The sequence below is a fragment of the Punica granatum genome, chromosome 1 (genome assembly GCF_007655135.1).
Source record: "Punica granatum isolate Tunisia-2019 chromosome 1, ASM765513v2, whole genome shotgun sequence".
Taxonomy (NCBI): Eukaryota; Viridiplantae; Streptophyta; class Magnoliopsida; order Myrtales; family Lythraceae; genus Punica; species Punica granatum.
In genome coordinates this window covers 42,965,653-42,981,538 of record NC_045127.1, presented here as the reverse complement: position 1 = coordinate 42,981,538, position 15,886 = coordinate 42,965,653, and the positions used below count along the sequence as shown (strand labels likewise).

General features: G+C 38.2%; 2 protein-coding genes across 6 annotated transcripts; one reads left to right on the top strand and one right to left on the bottom strand.

The window, feature by feature from the left end:
- Positions 1-4,242: 4,242 nt before the first annotated feature.
- LOC116192049 lies at positions 4,243-9,039 on the top strand. 2 transcript variants are annotated; one of them, XM_031520456.1, is made up of 10 exons: positions 4,243-4,720; positions 5,687-5,809; positions 5,909-6,064; positions 6,170-6,275; positions 6,763-6,942; positions 7,085-7,250; positions 7,520-7,845; positions 7,969-8,058; positions 8,349-8,423; positions 8,756-9,039. In XM_031520456.1, the coding sequence occupies exons 2-9, from the start codon at positions 5,795-5,797 to the stop codon at positions 8,414-8,416; spliced, it is 1,107 nt and encodes a 368-aa protein (XP_031376316.1). In that variant the 5' UTR covers positions 4,243-4,720; positions 5,687-5,794; the 3' UTR covers positions 8,417-8,423; positions 8,756-9,039. The 2 variants fall into 2 exon arrangements, with proteins under 2 accessions (XP_031376316.1, XP_031376315.1); XM_031520455.1 differs by lacking the exon at positions 8,756-9,039 and having other exon boundaries at positions 8,349-8,711.
- A 125-nt stretch (positions 9,040-9,164) lies between these two features.
- On the bottom strand, positions 9,165-15,799 carry LOC116192047 (beclin-1-like protein). Of its 4 annotated transcripts, XM_031520449.1 has the most exons (12): positions 15,767-15,799; positions 14,175-14,415; positions 13,458-13,801; positions 13,174-13,344; positions 13,037-13,093; positions 12,688-12,812; positions 12,505-12,553; positions 11,758-11,916; positions 11,254-11,339; positions 10,445-10,516; positions 10,081-10,230; positions 9,165-9,659 (listed from the first exon to the last, which is right to left on the bottom strand). In XM_031520449.1, the coding sequence occupies exons 1-12, from the start codon at positions 15,782-15,784 to the stop codon at positions 9,419-9,421; spliced, it is 1,713 nt and encodes a 570-aa protein (XP_031376309.1). In that variant the 5' UTR covers positions 15,785-15,799; the 3' UTR covers positions 9,165-9,418. The 4 variants fall into 4 exon arrangements, with proteins under 4 accessions (XP_031376309.1, XP_031376312.1, XP_031376311.1 ...); XM_031520452.1 differs by lacking the exon at positions 11,758-11,916; XM_031520451.1 differs by lacking the exon at positions 13,037-13,093.
- Between the last annotated feature and the right edge of the window lie 87 nt (positions 15,800-15,886).

The following is a 15,886-nucleotide window of genomic DNA, read 5'->3' as shown; positions in this document are numbered from 1 at the left end:
TGGTCCACAATTCATCTGATTGAGATCGATGAAATGGTTGTTCTGCAAAATAATTTTGAAATGTCTCGACATGTGAGATATGATATGGTTGAGTGAATTGATGGATAGATATATATATATATCCCCTTGGGGGGAGGAGATAGCCATGAACTCATTGGGCATTGGAGATGGAGATAGTGGTCCTCAAAATTATGTAATCTCAAGAGATGTATACAAGAGATTCGGTTCAAAATTTTGGGAATTCAATTGAACAGGCCGAAGGCAAGTATGATGGGCTGTCGTCTTAGGGTGTGGACCACACACCAAATAATGGACTCCCCAAATTATATTTAATATACTGTACATCTGAATATATACTAGACTTCTCGCCTGCGTTTCGGACGTGAATAAATTGCTCTCACGACTTTACACAAACTCAAATTAGGTTAGTTTTAAAACCTTGGCCGGATTTTTTAAAAACCAATTTTAGAGTTTATTGATTTTTCAAAATTAATGGTGGATGAAAATAACCGAAGAGAGATCGTACCAATAATAATAATAATAATGAAAAAGATTTTTGAGACAATAAACTAGAAGAGTTTTTATTTTTCAGTTATGTCATTGAAAATAGGGGTGTGCACGGGTACCGGATATACCCGGAACCGGTTGGAACCTACCCTAATGGGTAGGGTCTGGGTAGCTTGTATTGAAAATAGGGTAGGTTCCGGGTATTAAAATTAGGAACTTGTAAAAATCGGTTTCGGTTCCGGTTCCTTCCTACAGGGTACCCGGAACCGGTTATTTATTAAAAAAAAAAGAGGAAAAAGTAAAGTTACTATCTCCTCTAATGAATCAGAACATAGACACTTTGTTGTGTGAGATCGTATTATGGATGTTCAATTTTGTCGATGGATTGATGAGACATATTATTATTTCATTTTGTGGATTAATCTAAATTTTGTTGATATTCTATTTGGCGTAATTACTAATTATGTATGTGATATTTTCGATTTTATTTAGCGAAAAGAAAAAATTTACAGGTTCCAACAGGGTATCCGGAACCTGTGGTATAATACAGGTTCCGGGTAGGTTCCGGTTCCATGATTCAACAGGGTAGGGTCCGGTTCCAAAATCTTGAAACCTGTCCCTTACAGGGTAGGGTCTGGATATTATGAAAAATACAGGGTACCCGGAACCGATCACCCCTAATTGAAAATACCAAAAATTTTAGTAGTTAGTGTATATAACAAAATTTGACTCTAGGAAAAGTGGTTGCGGTTATGAAACGATATTCCTCTAAATAAAAGGATAAGATATGAGATGTAAAATATGTTTGTTGTATGTAACTATGTATACAAAATATACATAGTAAATAAATAAATATATATATATATATATATATAAGAAAAATACAACCACATTATTAATATATGAGGAGAGAGGGGACAATAATTAAGGAGCATGGCGGTGTAGGTCAGGATATACGAGTAAAACAACAATCAACAACTCGGATCCCATTGCTCTCCTCCCATTCCCATTCGTTATTCTCTCTCCCCCCATTTGCCCCTTTTGATTTCATTATTATTTCCACATTTTTCTTTTCTCCTCCTTTTCTTTCTTTGTTTTTTTTTTTAAAAAAAAAAAAGCTAAAAGGGCAATCTTTCCTTGGAGTACTCGGAGGTGGGAGCAATCATCAATTGGCTGTCCACCATCACATGACATCAACATATATGGCTAAGTCTTCCAATTCGTTCCAACATTATCAAATTATACAATTCTGTACGTTCCACTATAATAATGTGTCGTAATGTCATTAAAAGCTATACATAACGCATTATACTAGTGAGAGAGACAACAAGCATTGCAACAGTCATATTAGAACCCTCAATTCCTTTATAGGAATCGCCTGTCATGACCTCTCAATAAGATGCAAATTGGTAGGAGAACAAGCGAGGGAGCGTACACATGCACATTTCATTTGCGCTTGAACCAATTCAGCCTTAATATACCAATAATATTCTTTTTTGTTTCTTTTGGGTGAATTCGAGAGGGCAAAGTCCGGATGCATTAATTAAAAAAAATTAAAGGATACAAAAGTGAGGCATGGTGGTCCCTATAATTTTTATCAAACAAAGGCAAATGTGAGCCCAGATGGGGAAAGATCCCATCCATGACTCCAATGGGTAATGTGCTAGGGCATAATTCGCCAATCAAAGTACGCTTATTTCCTTTCCTTTTTACACACATGTTGCATTGTCATTGATCACCGTCGAGCTAATAAGGGCCTGTGTATCTCTAATAGCGGCCACATTGTTGCCCAGTTGTTCCAAAGGCGAATGGAGAATATGAGTGACTACCATGGAATCAACGTCGAGAATAAGTTTCCTCACTTCAAAATCCCGAGCCAACTCGCGTCTCGATTTAACTGTCCAAAATTCCATTGAAATTGAGGTTTTGTGAACTTGATAATCTGAGCAAAACCTCCCAACCATCTTCCACTTTCATTTGTAAGGCTTTGTTTGGTTTTCTAATAATTTTTTTTTATTCTACCCAACTCAACTCTACTCTTCCTTAAATTCAACACTACAATCATTACTATTTTATCTTACTTTTTTATATTTAATAATAATTTCTCACTCATGTTTTTTCTACTATTTTTATAATCAATTTTTTAATAGTAAATTCTCCATCTAATTTAACAAATGTATACATACATATATATTCTCACTCATTCATATATCTGTCAACATTTGCAATTATTACTGTTGCGTTTGGCTTGTAAATAACATTTTAAAATCAGATTTTAATTTTGAAAAAGAGTGATATAAGTGGAGTCCACCCTTTAACTTTATATGAGTTATTTTGTTTTGTTATTAAAAAAGAGTTGTATAAATGAGACTCACCCTTTGACTTTGTATGAATTATTTTATTTTGTTGTTAGTAGAATTAAGTTAAAGTAAGATTTTAAAATTAGCCTTTGAATCCAAACGAGCCATACATAAAATTAAGTTAAAGTTGGATCATAATTCGATTCGAAAACTAACCGCAAGCTGAGCAGCTCCCTAGCTCCTGCTATGCAGGGATTGCCCTTCGGGGCACCATCCGCGTTTTGTTTGCTCCAACCCCGAGGGTGCTGCATAATATTCTTATTTGTTACTTTGGACTAAACGAAATTTAGAAAAAAAAAAAAAGAAAGAAGAAAATGTCATTTCCCATTATCCAATAAAAAAGGGGAGGAAAATCCAAAATATTACTGCAGTTCTTTTTCCCCTTTTTTGGAGATAATAAACAGGTAATTCACGAGTGATCTAACCTATTCATGTTTCAAAATTAATGAAAATTCATAAAAAAAATTGGGAAAAAAGCATAAATAAAAAGAAAAAGAAACAAAACCTGACCTTCCTATCCTTACAATTTCATTCATCACAGTCTCCTCGTGAGTCGCCACCAATCCAAGACAGAACTCAACTGCTCCACTCTCAACTCAACTCCACAGTTCCGGCGGCGGCTTATCCCCAAGCCGTCAAAGCCGTTTGGGACCTTTCCTGAGAAAACAATAGTAAATTAATTAATAATAACACCAAAAAGGGAAAAAAAAATCTTTTAAAATTATTTTCTCTATTTTTATTATTACATTTATAAATGGAAATTTAAAAAAGAAAGAGACCACACACCCCTGTATAACATGCTAAAAGTTCTGAATTCTCACTAATAAGATTTTTCTTTTTGTCATTACTTAATTTTTAAATTTATTATGGGCTCATAAACCTTTTGTTAGGCAAAATTGTGTAGCCTATATTAATAAATTGCTAAAACTGATGCAATTTTTCCGAACGCCACTTTAAATTGCATCACTATTTATTTAAAATTAGCATGACAAATCGCCACTTCTCTATCAAGTCTAATACAATGTTTACAAGCGTTAAAAAAAAAGAAAGTCGACACAAATCATCATTTCTCCGTCAAGTCTAGCAAGACAATTCATCTTTTCATAAAATATTTTTTAAATGCTCACTAAATAACGTGTCATATTTAACAGAGAATTGGTGATTTGCGATATGGTGTGCCAAGTTTAAATTACATGTCGAGAAGTGAGAATAATGACGGAAATTGTGGTAGCTAATGTAATTTTTTTTGTAATAAAATATACAAAATGAAGAAGAAATTAAAAAAAAAAATTCTCTTCCCTTTTCCAACCAATTTCTTGGGAAGGGAAAATGGAAAGTATAAAAGGGGCGGAAACACCGCTAAAGCAAATAATAATTAATTTTTTCGAGAGATTTTTTTTTCCTTCCAAATTCCGCTGTCTGCTCTCTCTCTCTCTCTCTCTCTCTTCCCTTCCCCTTCGAGCTCAGTAATGTCGTAAGAAACCCTCACCCTTCTATCTCGGCAACCCAACCGGATTTTTCCGACAGTCCACTGATTGTCTTGACTGCCGGCTGCCCAATTCGCCATCCCCGGTTCCTCCTCTTCAGCTTCCTGTAAATATCACCGGAGCGGTTCCCGCAGGCACCTCCCTTCAATCAGTCTTCACTGCTCAGCTTCAAAGCGCTGAAAGCACGTAGCTTTTCCATCGCCGCACAAGCAGCAGGAGCAGCTTCTTCCCTTCCATCTCGGCCGTCTCCCGGTTTTTCTAGCTTCTTTTTGCTTCAGGTCTTTGAAGGGACGCTTTGCTTCTTATTAACTCGTCGAAAAAGAGTTTACTTGCACGCTTTCTGGAGGTTCTGCGGCTTCGTGGGAGGTAATTCTGGGCAGATCTTGTTTCCTCGTATGTTTCTCGTATGTTGTTCCAGTTTTTCACGCATTGCTGGTCGAATCCAGATTTGATGTTCTGCTCTCGAACTAGCTCACCGTATTCGGCGAACGATGAATATTGAGGCTGCGGTATTTCTCAGTGATAAGGGATATCGAGCAATTTAACTCCGTGTCTTGTTTGCCGTAGCAATAGTGTTTATTCGTTAAATTGTGACAGAAGAGTTTCCATTTATGTCTGTTAAAGAGTAATAAATGGGGCCATTCATACCCGAAAAAGAGCAGCAAAGAGAAGAAAGCAGTAAAAGGACGGATAATGGCTCTATAACATAAACTCCTTTTTCATCTGGCATGGCCAAGTTGGGAGATGGTGAATTTGATATGACAATTCATCATGTGACGACTCGTTGCTCTCCTTTTGAATGCTGATAATGTGCGAATCTGATCATGCGAATTTGAAGAGAATTGGGAAGTGGTTATTCATTATTTTTCTTCTCTACAAGGCAAGATGCCTTGGCACATTGTTATGAGAGCATTATCGCGAGGCTCCACTATCGTTGCCAAAAAAGAAAAAAAAGGGAAAGAATTTAGTTTCTGACAGTTTTAAGATGTAAAAATATTTATGTGGCGATTTTGTATTCCATGATGGATTTCGATTGTTTTGCATCTGATTTTGGAAATTCTTTTATTTCTTTAATCGGGTCATGTTGCCTTCACCCTGGGGAATTAATGTGAGTCGCAGCATTTTCTGGCTCGCAATCAGTTACCATCCATCAGTGAACCAAGTCACTCTTTAAATTTTGAATCTCTTTTGAACTTTTTCGTTTTAGGCTTGGATATCCAGGTGAAGTACAGCTTGTGTTATTTGTATTTTGTGTGGCCCTTATCCATCTTGAGGAGCTTATCTGTTTTATCTCGGTAATCAGTTGTTAATTCTGCTTATTCTATTTGCCAGAAAGCACTTCTATGCTGAAAGTCACCGGAATTTGATCATCTGGAGCTTCCTGCACTGCAACTGGACTGTTTTTGAGAAGGAGATGTGGGCAGCCTGCATTTTGCTGTAATGAAGAACCCACAGGTTCATTAACAAACATTTGTGTTGCTCTTGTTTTTCTTTCCATTATTTCTGTCCATTTTTTCTTCTTCCTGTTGAAATTAACAATCCTTAAACCCTTAGGCCAAACAAGAAGTACAATCTTCAAACCAAGCCTCGCATGATTCTCAAAGTGATCCTCCCAATAACCACACGACAGAGGCTCCATTACCAGACTCCAGTTCAATCTCAACATCAAGCAATGAAAACAAGAAAGTCTCACGCCAAGATATTGAACTTGTAAGACAATATTATTGAGCTTAATATTTGATTTATGCTCTACTATTTGATCGGTGAAAGGAACAAGCATTCATTTATCAATCTTTCCAAATGTTGCTCTTGTAGGTCCAAAATCTAATAGAGCGTTGTTTACAACTATATATGAATAAAGATGAGGTGGTGAAAACTCTCTTGCATCGGGCAAGGATAGATCCCGGGTTTACAACATTAGGTACAAAAAAAAATCTTTACTTCTCTGCCTTTCTATCCTTTGATACTAATCTTCTGGTTATGATGTGGAAATTTATGCACATGATGCTATTTGGTGTGAATAGTGTGTTTGGTTTTAGAGTCGAGTAGAGTTGAGTTTTGATTTTAATTGGGTTGTAATGATTGTGTTGTTGAATTATGAGAAAAATTGTGAAAAAGTAATGAATAGTTGAGAGAATTTAGTATTAAAAATTGAATTGAGTATAGTGGAGATGTATGTGGATTTATGTATGGGGCTCACCTTTTTGACTTTGAAGAGTTGATTTTTGTTGTGTAGTGAGTAGAGTTAAAGTTAAAATTAAAATCTTAAAATCCGATTGCGAAATCAAACGGAAACAACTCAGAGACGTTGGAATTGTTTCCGCTAATAAATAATAATTATCCTGTTAGCCATCAGCTGGTTTTCTCTTCCATTGCTCCTTACTCATCATTTGAAATTGTTCGTCCAGTGTGGCAGAAGTTGGAAGAGGAAAATGCTGATTTTTTCAGGGCATACTATATTAGGTTAAAATTGAAAAAGCAAATTCTCCTCTTCAACCACTTACTAGAGCATCAGTATCATCTCATGAAATACCCAGTCCCTAAGGTTCCCTTGGCGCCTATTCAGAATGGAATTCACCCCATGCCCGGTAAGTTCTCATTTCACCAAAAGTAAATCACATTCTCTAGATATTCCATGACTTGATATGAAGATGTCCTTTTATGTAAAAACTATTATTCTTATAATCCCTTCTGTCCAATTTTATTCATCTATGCTCATGTGCAGCGCAGTTAACAACTTACCCATGGGATACCCAGTCCTGCAGCAGCCTCCGATGCCAGCACCAGGTCAACCTCATCTCAATCCCATGCAATGTGGAATTTCGAGCTGTCATGTGGTTAATGGAGTTCCTGCTCCTACAAACTATCAGCCCATGCGCATGAACTCTGGGAATGAGTAAGTACCTCGAACATTCGCCACATTTTCTTTAGTTTCTGATCTATAGCACTATATCGGAACAAAAGATTGGGTTTACCATGGCGGTGGACATTTCTTTACTGTTATATTAGCATAAAGACTTGATCAAACTGAATAATCTGAGAATACTTCGGTCCTCTTCATGTATAAAATTGCTCTTTCACCTTTACTATCAGCTTATGGGTACTGTATCATAAACCTGAATATTATAGGTCATGCTAAGTGGTGTTATTTTTGTCTTTGAAAAGTGTGGGGATGGACACAAGTACAGCTGATGCAGCACCAGCAATTCCACCAAGCAGTGCCATGTCATCGATGTCTGAGATGCCTGTGAGTCCGGCATCAGTTGTATCGAGCACCCACTTCCCCTTCTCAGCATCTGAGATATCGGGAATGGGAGTGGATACATCAGCACTCGACACAGCGTTTACATCAGATGTTGCAAGTTCTGTAGGATTGCAGCTAGTGCACGATGCTGGGCCTGGAAATTCTAGAGAGTCCCTTAGATCGCTAGATCAGATCCAGTGGAGTTTCAGTCTTTCAGATCTGACTGCGGATCTGTCGAACTTGGGAGGTATGCTGTGCCTTAGACTTCAGTAGAAACTTAATCAGTTTCTTTGAGTCACTACTATGCATCAACCCTTTTACTTTATTACCAAGGGATTTTATCATGTAACCATCTTTCCTGAAATTGCAGATTTAGGAGCCCTAGGAAACTATCCTGGTTCGCCATTTCTTCCTTCAGACTCAGAAATTTTGCTCGATTCTCCTGAGCAAGAGGATATAGGTAGACTGATTCTTGCTCCATGCTTTTCCTTATTTCATTGTATTGTTTGGTTTGCTAATTTGAGCTGTGCAACTCCGGAGCAGCAGGCAAGCAATTGAGATCCGATATGCGGTTTTAATTTATATGATCTACTCTTTTGCTCTGCATTCCAATTGAGTTTTGGCTATCCTGTGGATTCCATCCTAGTCAATATAGAATTTACATCATTTCATGTGGAAACTTTTTCCTCGTGCAATGCCACGCTTGTGATATCTGTCAAGTAATAATGACTTTGCTCTATCTTTTTTCAGTGGAAGAGTTCTTTGTCGATTCCATCCCGGGGCCACCGAATTCTCAGTCAGATGAAGAGAGGTCTTGAGACCGAGGTTAGGCCTGTTTCTTCTCTTTCAGAGTCGTTAGGATAGCATAGAGCTTAGGTTAAAGAAATAAGCACGTCACCTTGTAACTGGCAATTTAGGTCCTCTGCATCGACAAATACGAAGATTTGCACTTCCAAAGTCTTAGTCTGATACTATGTTACCTCAAATTGTAAACCAATATTTATTCGTATTAGGAGGATGTTTTCTCTCTTTACTTGATCAGTGCCATGGATATTTGTATTTTGAAGGTTTAATTATCTTTTTGCAAGTGACTTGGAAGAATTCCGTGCTCTACTGCTCTCTGTTATTTTGTTTATTGACAATAATCTCACTTTCAGGAGGTTGCTACTTATCTTTCGGTTGCCGGTTTCGAATTAAAACTCCTCAAAGACCTTGCTTAAGCTATAATACTTGAGGGTAATTGACGATTCATTCCTGCGCCATTCGCATGGTGTTTCTAATCACATGCGCTCCCGTACACAATGGATTGTGGTAAATAGAGGAGTTCGAGATGAATTTAATGGCAGTGAGGATCTTTTAACTGTAATCCCCCACTGAGCTTGCCAGGAATTGCTCGATTAATCTGCATACCAAACTTTGCTAAGGATTTGATGTTTGGCAAGATGGAACTACGTTGTAGCAAAAATCAATGTGTTGCCCGTTCTCATCTCTAATAATTCACTCGAATGCCAATTACGTTCAGAACATTCATCCACTGACAACCCAATTCATATCCTCGTGAATGAGTGAGACACAACAAGACGAATTGGTATTCATAAAAGTAATGCTCCTTTGTCATACACCGTAATCACGCGCAGAGCATGAGAGCTGAAATTTTCGAAGGTCACTAGAAACACGTCAGCTGGAAGATACATATACAGTGTTCACCCTGTGCATTATCCACATATCGATGCTTTCTATCATAATTTTAGGTGGGCAGGGAAGTTTACTGTTTCTACTCTACAGGCTATTTACAAATAATCCATACAGCCGGCTTCTGTCTATGAGTTGAGTGATCCAAACTTAAGGTCAGTCCCACGCTTTGGGTACAAAGTCCCAACAGCTGATGGATCGGTGCGTTGGGACACTGTCGCAGAGAGTGGCTGAAAGTTGGTGTTCCCAATGAACCAGTAGAGAGCCCACTTTAGATTCCAGAGAGTGTACTTCAGGGCTTTGGTCCAATTCTCCTGCTTGTTGAAGCTTACTGTGATTGAGTAGCTCTTGACTTTGTCGTTCTCTATCCTGCAAGAATATTATACGTTTACTAACTGTCCAGGATTATCCCATGATTGTTCAGGCGCATATCCTAGGAAACGAACCCTTACTTATATATGACTGATTATGTTTGTCCACACAACCGCACAGCAGCAATTAGAGAAAGTGAGGGGGTCAATATTCCAAACAATCAGTTCACTTTCAGGAGAACATAGTAGATTTCCAAGCGTTGGGGGATCTTGCAGGTAAATCTTTGCATATTGTCGAGGGAAAAACTGAGTCAGCTAACTCTTTTGTGCTTATTCACATAATTAGGTCCATGGAACATGATTGAGAAATCTATGGTAGCATTTTGAATTCAAACAATGGGTGCTCAGAGAGGAACCAAAGTAAATATGCAACTGACTCCTAGCTCAGTATTTAAGTACTGTTCCATGTGAGAACTTACTTGTAAGGCAATTTGAAACATTTTTCAGGCGGTATGCTGTTTTCTTGATCCTTTAAGTAGGAAAAATCAGCAAAGTCCTTGAGGCATGTCAAGTACAGAGTCATAGCTTTGTCATAGCGCGTGCTCCAGAACAGGTTCACTGGACCAAACCTACAAAATTCTAAGCTGTCAAAACCTCCAGATGGCAAAGAATCGACTCAAACCTAAATCAGATGCATGATAATGAAACTAAATCCAAAGCTTAATAAGATGAAGTTAGTAGTGAATCCAATGACCTTACTGTTTTTCAGAACCAAAAGACAAGGTACTGTTTGGAATAGAAAACAAAGATCAATCCAATAATGAGGAACTTATTCATACTTACAGCTCATAAGTATTGTTGCTCAGGTCCATAATTCTGGGGTAGCTACCCATGGGAAGTATCTTGATTCGATATCTAGTTCGAATAAGTTAAAGGAGGTCATAACTGACACTTTGTAAAATCTTGTCAAAACAAATTGCTACTGAAGAGAGGCTCAGCACATTTGATAGTCTATCTGCTTTTAAAGCTCAAAGCAACTGGAAAGTATCACTTTTACTGAAAATAAACGTTTTTTTTTTTGCTAACCCAGGGTATCTAGGCTTCGCCTGACTAATCCCCGAGGCTCCGTGAACCACCAGCGGCGCACGGAACAGGTAATCACGCCAAAGGCGCTCTGGTGGCTCCAAGGGGTTTTGAACCCGGGATTGGGTGGATACTTAAGCTCCTCCTTACCACTAGGCTAAACTCCTTGGAGTTTGAAAATAAACCATTTAAGTAACTGTTCAAAAGTACTGTAGAAAGTGTGACTATTAACAAGTGATTAGGAATGCAAAAAGCTTTAAAGAGATGCAGAAGTTGTACATGGGTTATCCAGTCAAAAAAAAAATGTACATGGGAATTAGAATAACACTTCACAAGCGATTCAACCTTAATGTAACTAGGCAGGAAAAAGAAAAGCGTTTGCCTTAAAAACTAGCCTCCAATGGGACAAAATTTAGATCCAAAGCAACATATTACAGTAGCAAATGGGGCGCATAATAAATTCTTTTGCTTGGAAAGAAACTGTAGTAGTAAAGCAAGGGGAAACTGTCACTAAAAAGTTGCGACAAACTCATGAAGTAAATTAAAGAATTTTCTAGAATTAAGGATACGGAAACTTTGGTTGGAAGTACTGGCACATTGTATGTAGGAGGAGGCAAGCTTGACCCCAAGCAGCATTTATTTCATCCCACTCAACCTGAAGATTTCAGACATTATAATGAACACCAGTGTCAACAGCATTGTGACACCTACATGAAAACACTACCTAACAGGTACACAGCTCTTTAAAATTATTAGCCACATTTCAGAAGCATATACACCACAAAGCAGGAACACAATTGTTTTCAGCCTTCATAAAGATTTCAGAGAAAACTTTAATCCCCAAAGGCTGGCAATGAATCCGTAGAATGTGGTCAAGCCAGCTGGAACTTAAGAGGGATTTACAGGCTCAAAATTATTCTCGGCATCTCAAAAGTTGCGGAGCACAACAAAGGTCAGGACTCAGAAAGAGTGTCGATTGACTGACCAAAAAAGAACAGTTAGACTTTTTTATTTATAATTTTCTTTATTATTTATCTTTTTCTTTTTTCTCAAGAAAATTCAGCATAGCTCACAGGAATTTTAGGCAGTCGTCCAAGGCGAAAATTGTTTATTGTCCCAAAGTCTCCATCATGCCAGATGGGGAATGCATCTGTCAGAACATTTGTTCGCTTCAACAGCTCTAAATGTGCTTGTGACACTTCTAGTTGGGCCAAGATTGCATCCCTTTCTTCCTGTTAGTTTTTGGCCCCCAAAATAAAGAAATGTGTTAGTTTGGTTGCTATTCAGAGAAAAAAAAGTGTTAGTTAGGCGGCTGCAAGAAATATGAATGTGTATATATATATATATATGTATATGTATGATTTTGTATGAGAAGGTTACGGCTGAAACATGTAAATAAACCAAGAATGAAAATTCAAATTCCGAGCGCAAACATTATAAACTGTCAACACTAAAACATGGCAAATCCTTCAGAGAAGATCGATATTATTTCCATGCGCTGATGCTAGTGGTTTTTTTTTAACTTTCACAAGATACTGCAGCAATCATAAATAATCTGATTCATCGACACAAGAAAATGAATGAGTATAAAGTGGAAGGCATAATATAGAAAGCCCCATAGAGTTTTGTCAGTTTTAAGACAGGAGGAACATTTGAAATTGGTCAAGACAGCTTTCATCTACCAAAGGAAAGTTAAAAGACCAGACTATAGAAAGCATTTAAATTATGATCACTTTGACAATATCTGCAGATCAATAATAAATCATTACAGCTCCTAGGAAGCAGCTAGAATATGGCAAATATATAAAAGATGGACAAACCTGATGAGATATCAACTGAAACTGAAAATTGTTGAATTCATGCCAATACCTGATGCAGAAAGTTCAGAAACGTATATTAATTGCCAAGAGGCTGTGCTATGCAGAAGTTAATCCAAGCCTGAAACCATGGACTAATGTTATATAATCCCAAACTTGTTAGCCAGTGAAGCATGAAGAACACACCTCCCCTCCAGTTCCTTAAAGCGGTTCGATTTTGTCTCCAATTCCTTTAATTCAGCGGTAACTTCGGCATACTGTTTCTCTGTTTCTTCTATTGCTGCTTCAAGTTTCCTCCCTTCTTCCTCAATCTTAGATGTCAGCAAGAAATGATTCAATCAGAACCGATCTCATTAACAAATAGCTTTCTGTTGGTGGGGGCATAGAGGCATACACACAAACTGCATTGTTATGACAAGTAAAACAATGAGAAGTATCGAACAATATGTTTGATAATGATAAAATTAAGCGTTATCCAGCATTTCAGAAAGCACACACCAAGAGTTCGGGAATTTTCAATTTATCTACTCCATACCATACTAGATCCAAAGCTCATGCATGTCTTATGTCTTACATCCAAAGGATGATTGACCTGGTTACATGAGATTGAGAACCATCAATCAACCAAGCTCAGTAGGAAATATAAGCAACATTAACACTCGTAAGCCGTACCTTTAGCTTCTCCTTGAGGAAATCTGCCTCACTAAGAACATCGCGTGACTCACCTTCCATACGTTGGAGACAGGCCTCATACGCTTCAATGTCTCTGTTTACATCTTCAACCTCCTTATCAAGTTTATCAGACAACACTCTCATGCATTCAAGACACAAAGATTGCTCCACCTGAAGATAATACACACTGGAAATAATTAATACCAGCAGTGGGATGAAAGTGGAAATTTCAAAGCAAAAGGCAAAGAAAGAATTCATGCTGCATTGGAAATTTCATAATTGACCTGGGTCTGCGTTGTGGCAATCTCAAATGCACGTTTGAGAACAGTTACAGTTGCATTAAACCCAGAATTGTTCGGAGCAATGGGAGCACCATGGGCTCCATCAGACACTGGTGACTGGCTTGCACCGCCATCAGAAGCTGATTCATTCTTGTAAACGACAACGAATGATTCGTCCATCACTTTTCCCAATGAACTCGAATCAGTCTGCGTAGGACCACCCCCTTGAGGGTGCAGAGGAAGTCCCTGACGTTGGGGACTCTGTTTTGGCAACACAACGAATGAATTGTCCATGCGAGTCGAATCCAACACGCTGCTGGCTCCATGAATCGAAGACACATGCATCCCTGCAGACATTCAGCCACACGTTTCGCTTCAGAAAATCACTGGCTATTATACTACATTACATCGAATACTACGTATGAAACTGCATTCACTAAATGGAACATAAACAGCGGGCAACATAACTGCGATGAACTTTGCTCGATAACTGTAAAAATGAAGCTTTGAGCACTAATTTTCCCATCACGACTCGAAATAGCCACTCAGAAGCAACAGTGAGCAATCAATCGGATGATCAAGTGAATCAATATGACTGTGTTGTCTTATAACACTAAAAAATTCAGCTCCGGCGAGCTAGCTCAGGCAAGTAACAATTGGGATAAAAAACGAAACTGAGGAAGAGAAAGTCGCAGCAATGGAGGGCGGGAATTCACTAACCGGAACGAGAAGAGGAATCGGGGAGGTACTTCTCGACGTAAGAATCAGCGCCGACGAAGCAGAGGGAGTGGTGGCAGTTCTGGCACAGCCATCGGGGGAGATTTTGATCCACAGGGAAGGCCCGGCCCTTGTCTTCGGCCGTCGAATGCTTCATCTCCGATCTCTTCTTTTCCTCCCTATCAGAAACCTTCGCGCTTTCATCCTCAACTGTTTGCTTGCGATTGCGAATCACTTCAATCGTCTGTATGGGGGACAAAACGGATCACACCAAAAATGGTCCTGAACTTATGATCATTTAAATTTAAGTCCCCTATATTTAAGTTTTCAAATCAAGCTCCTAATGTTTGAGAAATATCTAATCTCATCCCTTGGACATGGCCATCGGATAGCTACGAATGATAACCACCATTGGCCTTGACTGAAGGTCCTTCATCGTACATCAGCGCCGACTGTCATTGAGGAAAGAAAAAGAACTCAATCGGGCCCTCGAAAAAGGCCACTAGTTATCAGTTTCTTCAACTGGCTGTGATGATTGATGAACTTTGTAGCCAAGGGAGAAAATTTCGATGTTTTAGGAAATTTGAAGGACTTCATCCCATAAAACTGAGGCAGAGGAACTCAAATTAATGTATCATTACGATTTCCCAAGCTGAGAATTTTATTTATTTTTTCCTTTTTGTCCTTGTTAATTTTTTTTTATTTAGGAGAGTTAATCGACTTATAAAAAGCAAAACGAGTATTTTAATTTGTCGAAATCCAGGTAATGGTAATTCATTTTTCGATTGTTCTTTTAAAGTGAAATCCCATAACATCAAAGTTATCGATAACACATTATCGCTGCAGCCTTGATCGGGTTCTCAGTGCAGTCTCTTCTGCAACATATTTGTTAGTAAAAAGCAATTTCCTGGTGCAATAAAACTTTTGTTTGTCCTGGAGGATAAAATTAGAAGAAAAACTAGGCTATAAGCTATGATCTAATATTTGCTCCAATAGTATTTCATGAATCTATAATATTCTCACCATATCCTTTGGCTTATGCATATATAAGCTGTGACTGTTCAGCTCGATCGTGTCAAGAGAAGAGATGATGTGCAGGGATGACTAACAACTCATAAAATCAGTTATTCATCCTGCAGTTCGTAGAAATTGCCTGCAGACTAGCTCTACCATCATTTGCAGTTTTTGAATAGATGCCAAGTCGCCCTGCTGTGAAATATTATATTTCAATTTTAACTTGCTTCTAAATGGATCAATTTATTTCTTGTTGATCTTGGATCCGATTAAAGAAGCTGCTGGGAGATCCTAATTGAAACGATTTCTCCATCCACTCCAGCTTTCATGACATGGTATTTGACATTTAGACCTGCTTCATATTTCGGGTAAGAACATAAAAATCAGTAGATGGTGAGGGGAGTCAAATAGGCAATTGGTCATGGTATTTTTGTTGTAGTTCGGTTTGCTGCCTGCTCTAGTAACTGAATCTAAAAGGAGAAAGAATAGTATTTGACAATTTATGGGGAGATCAGTACCATCATTCTTCTGCAAATTAGTAAGAAAGACGTCAAGATATGCTAGAGAGTTTTAAGATTTACCAGAGGTGGAGGGGTCATCGAGGTGTTTCACATCGAAAATGGCCCCAGAAGCTCCATCTGCACTCTTTCTGATGTCGTGTGATCCTATGACCTGGTATTCCCAAGTTACCTCCTGGTATC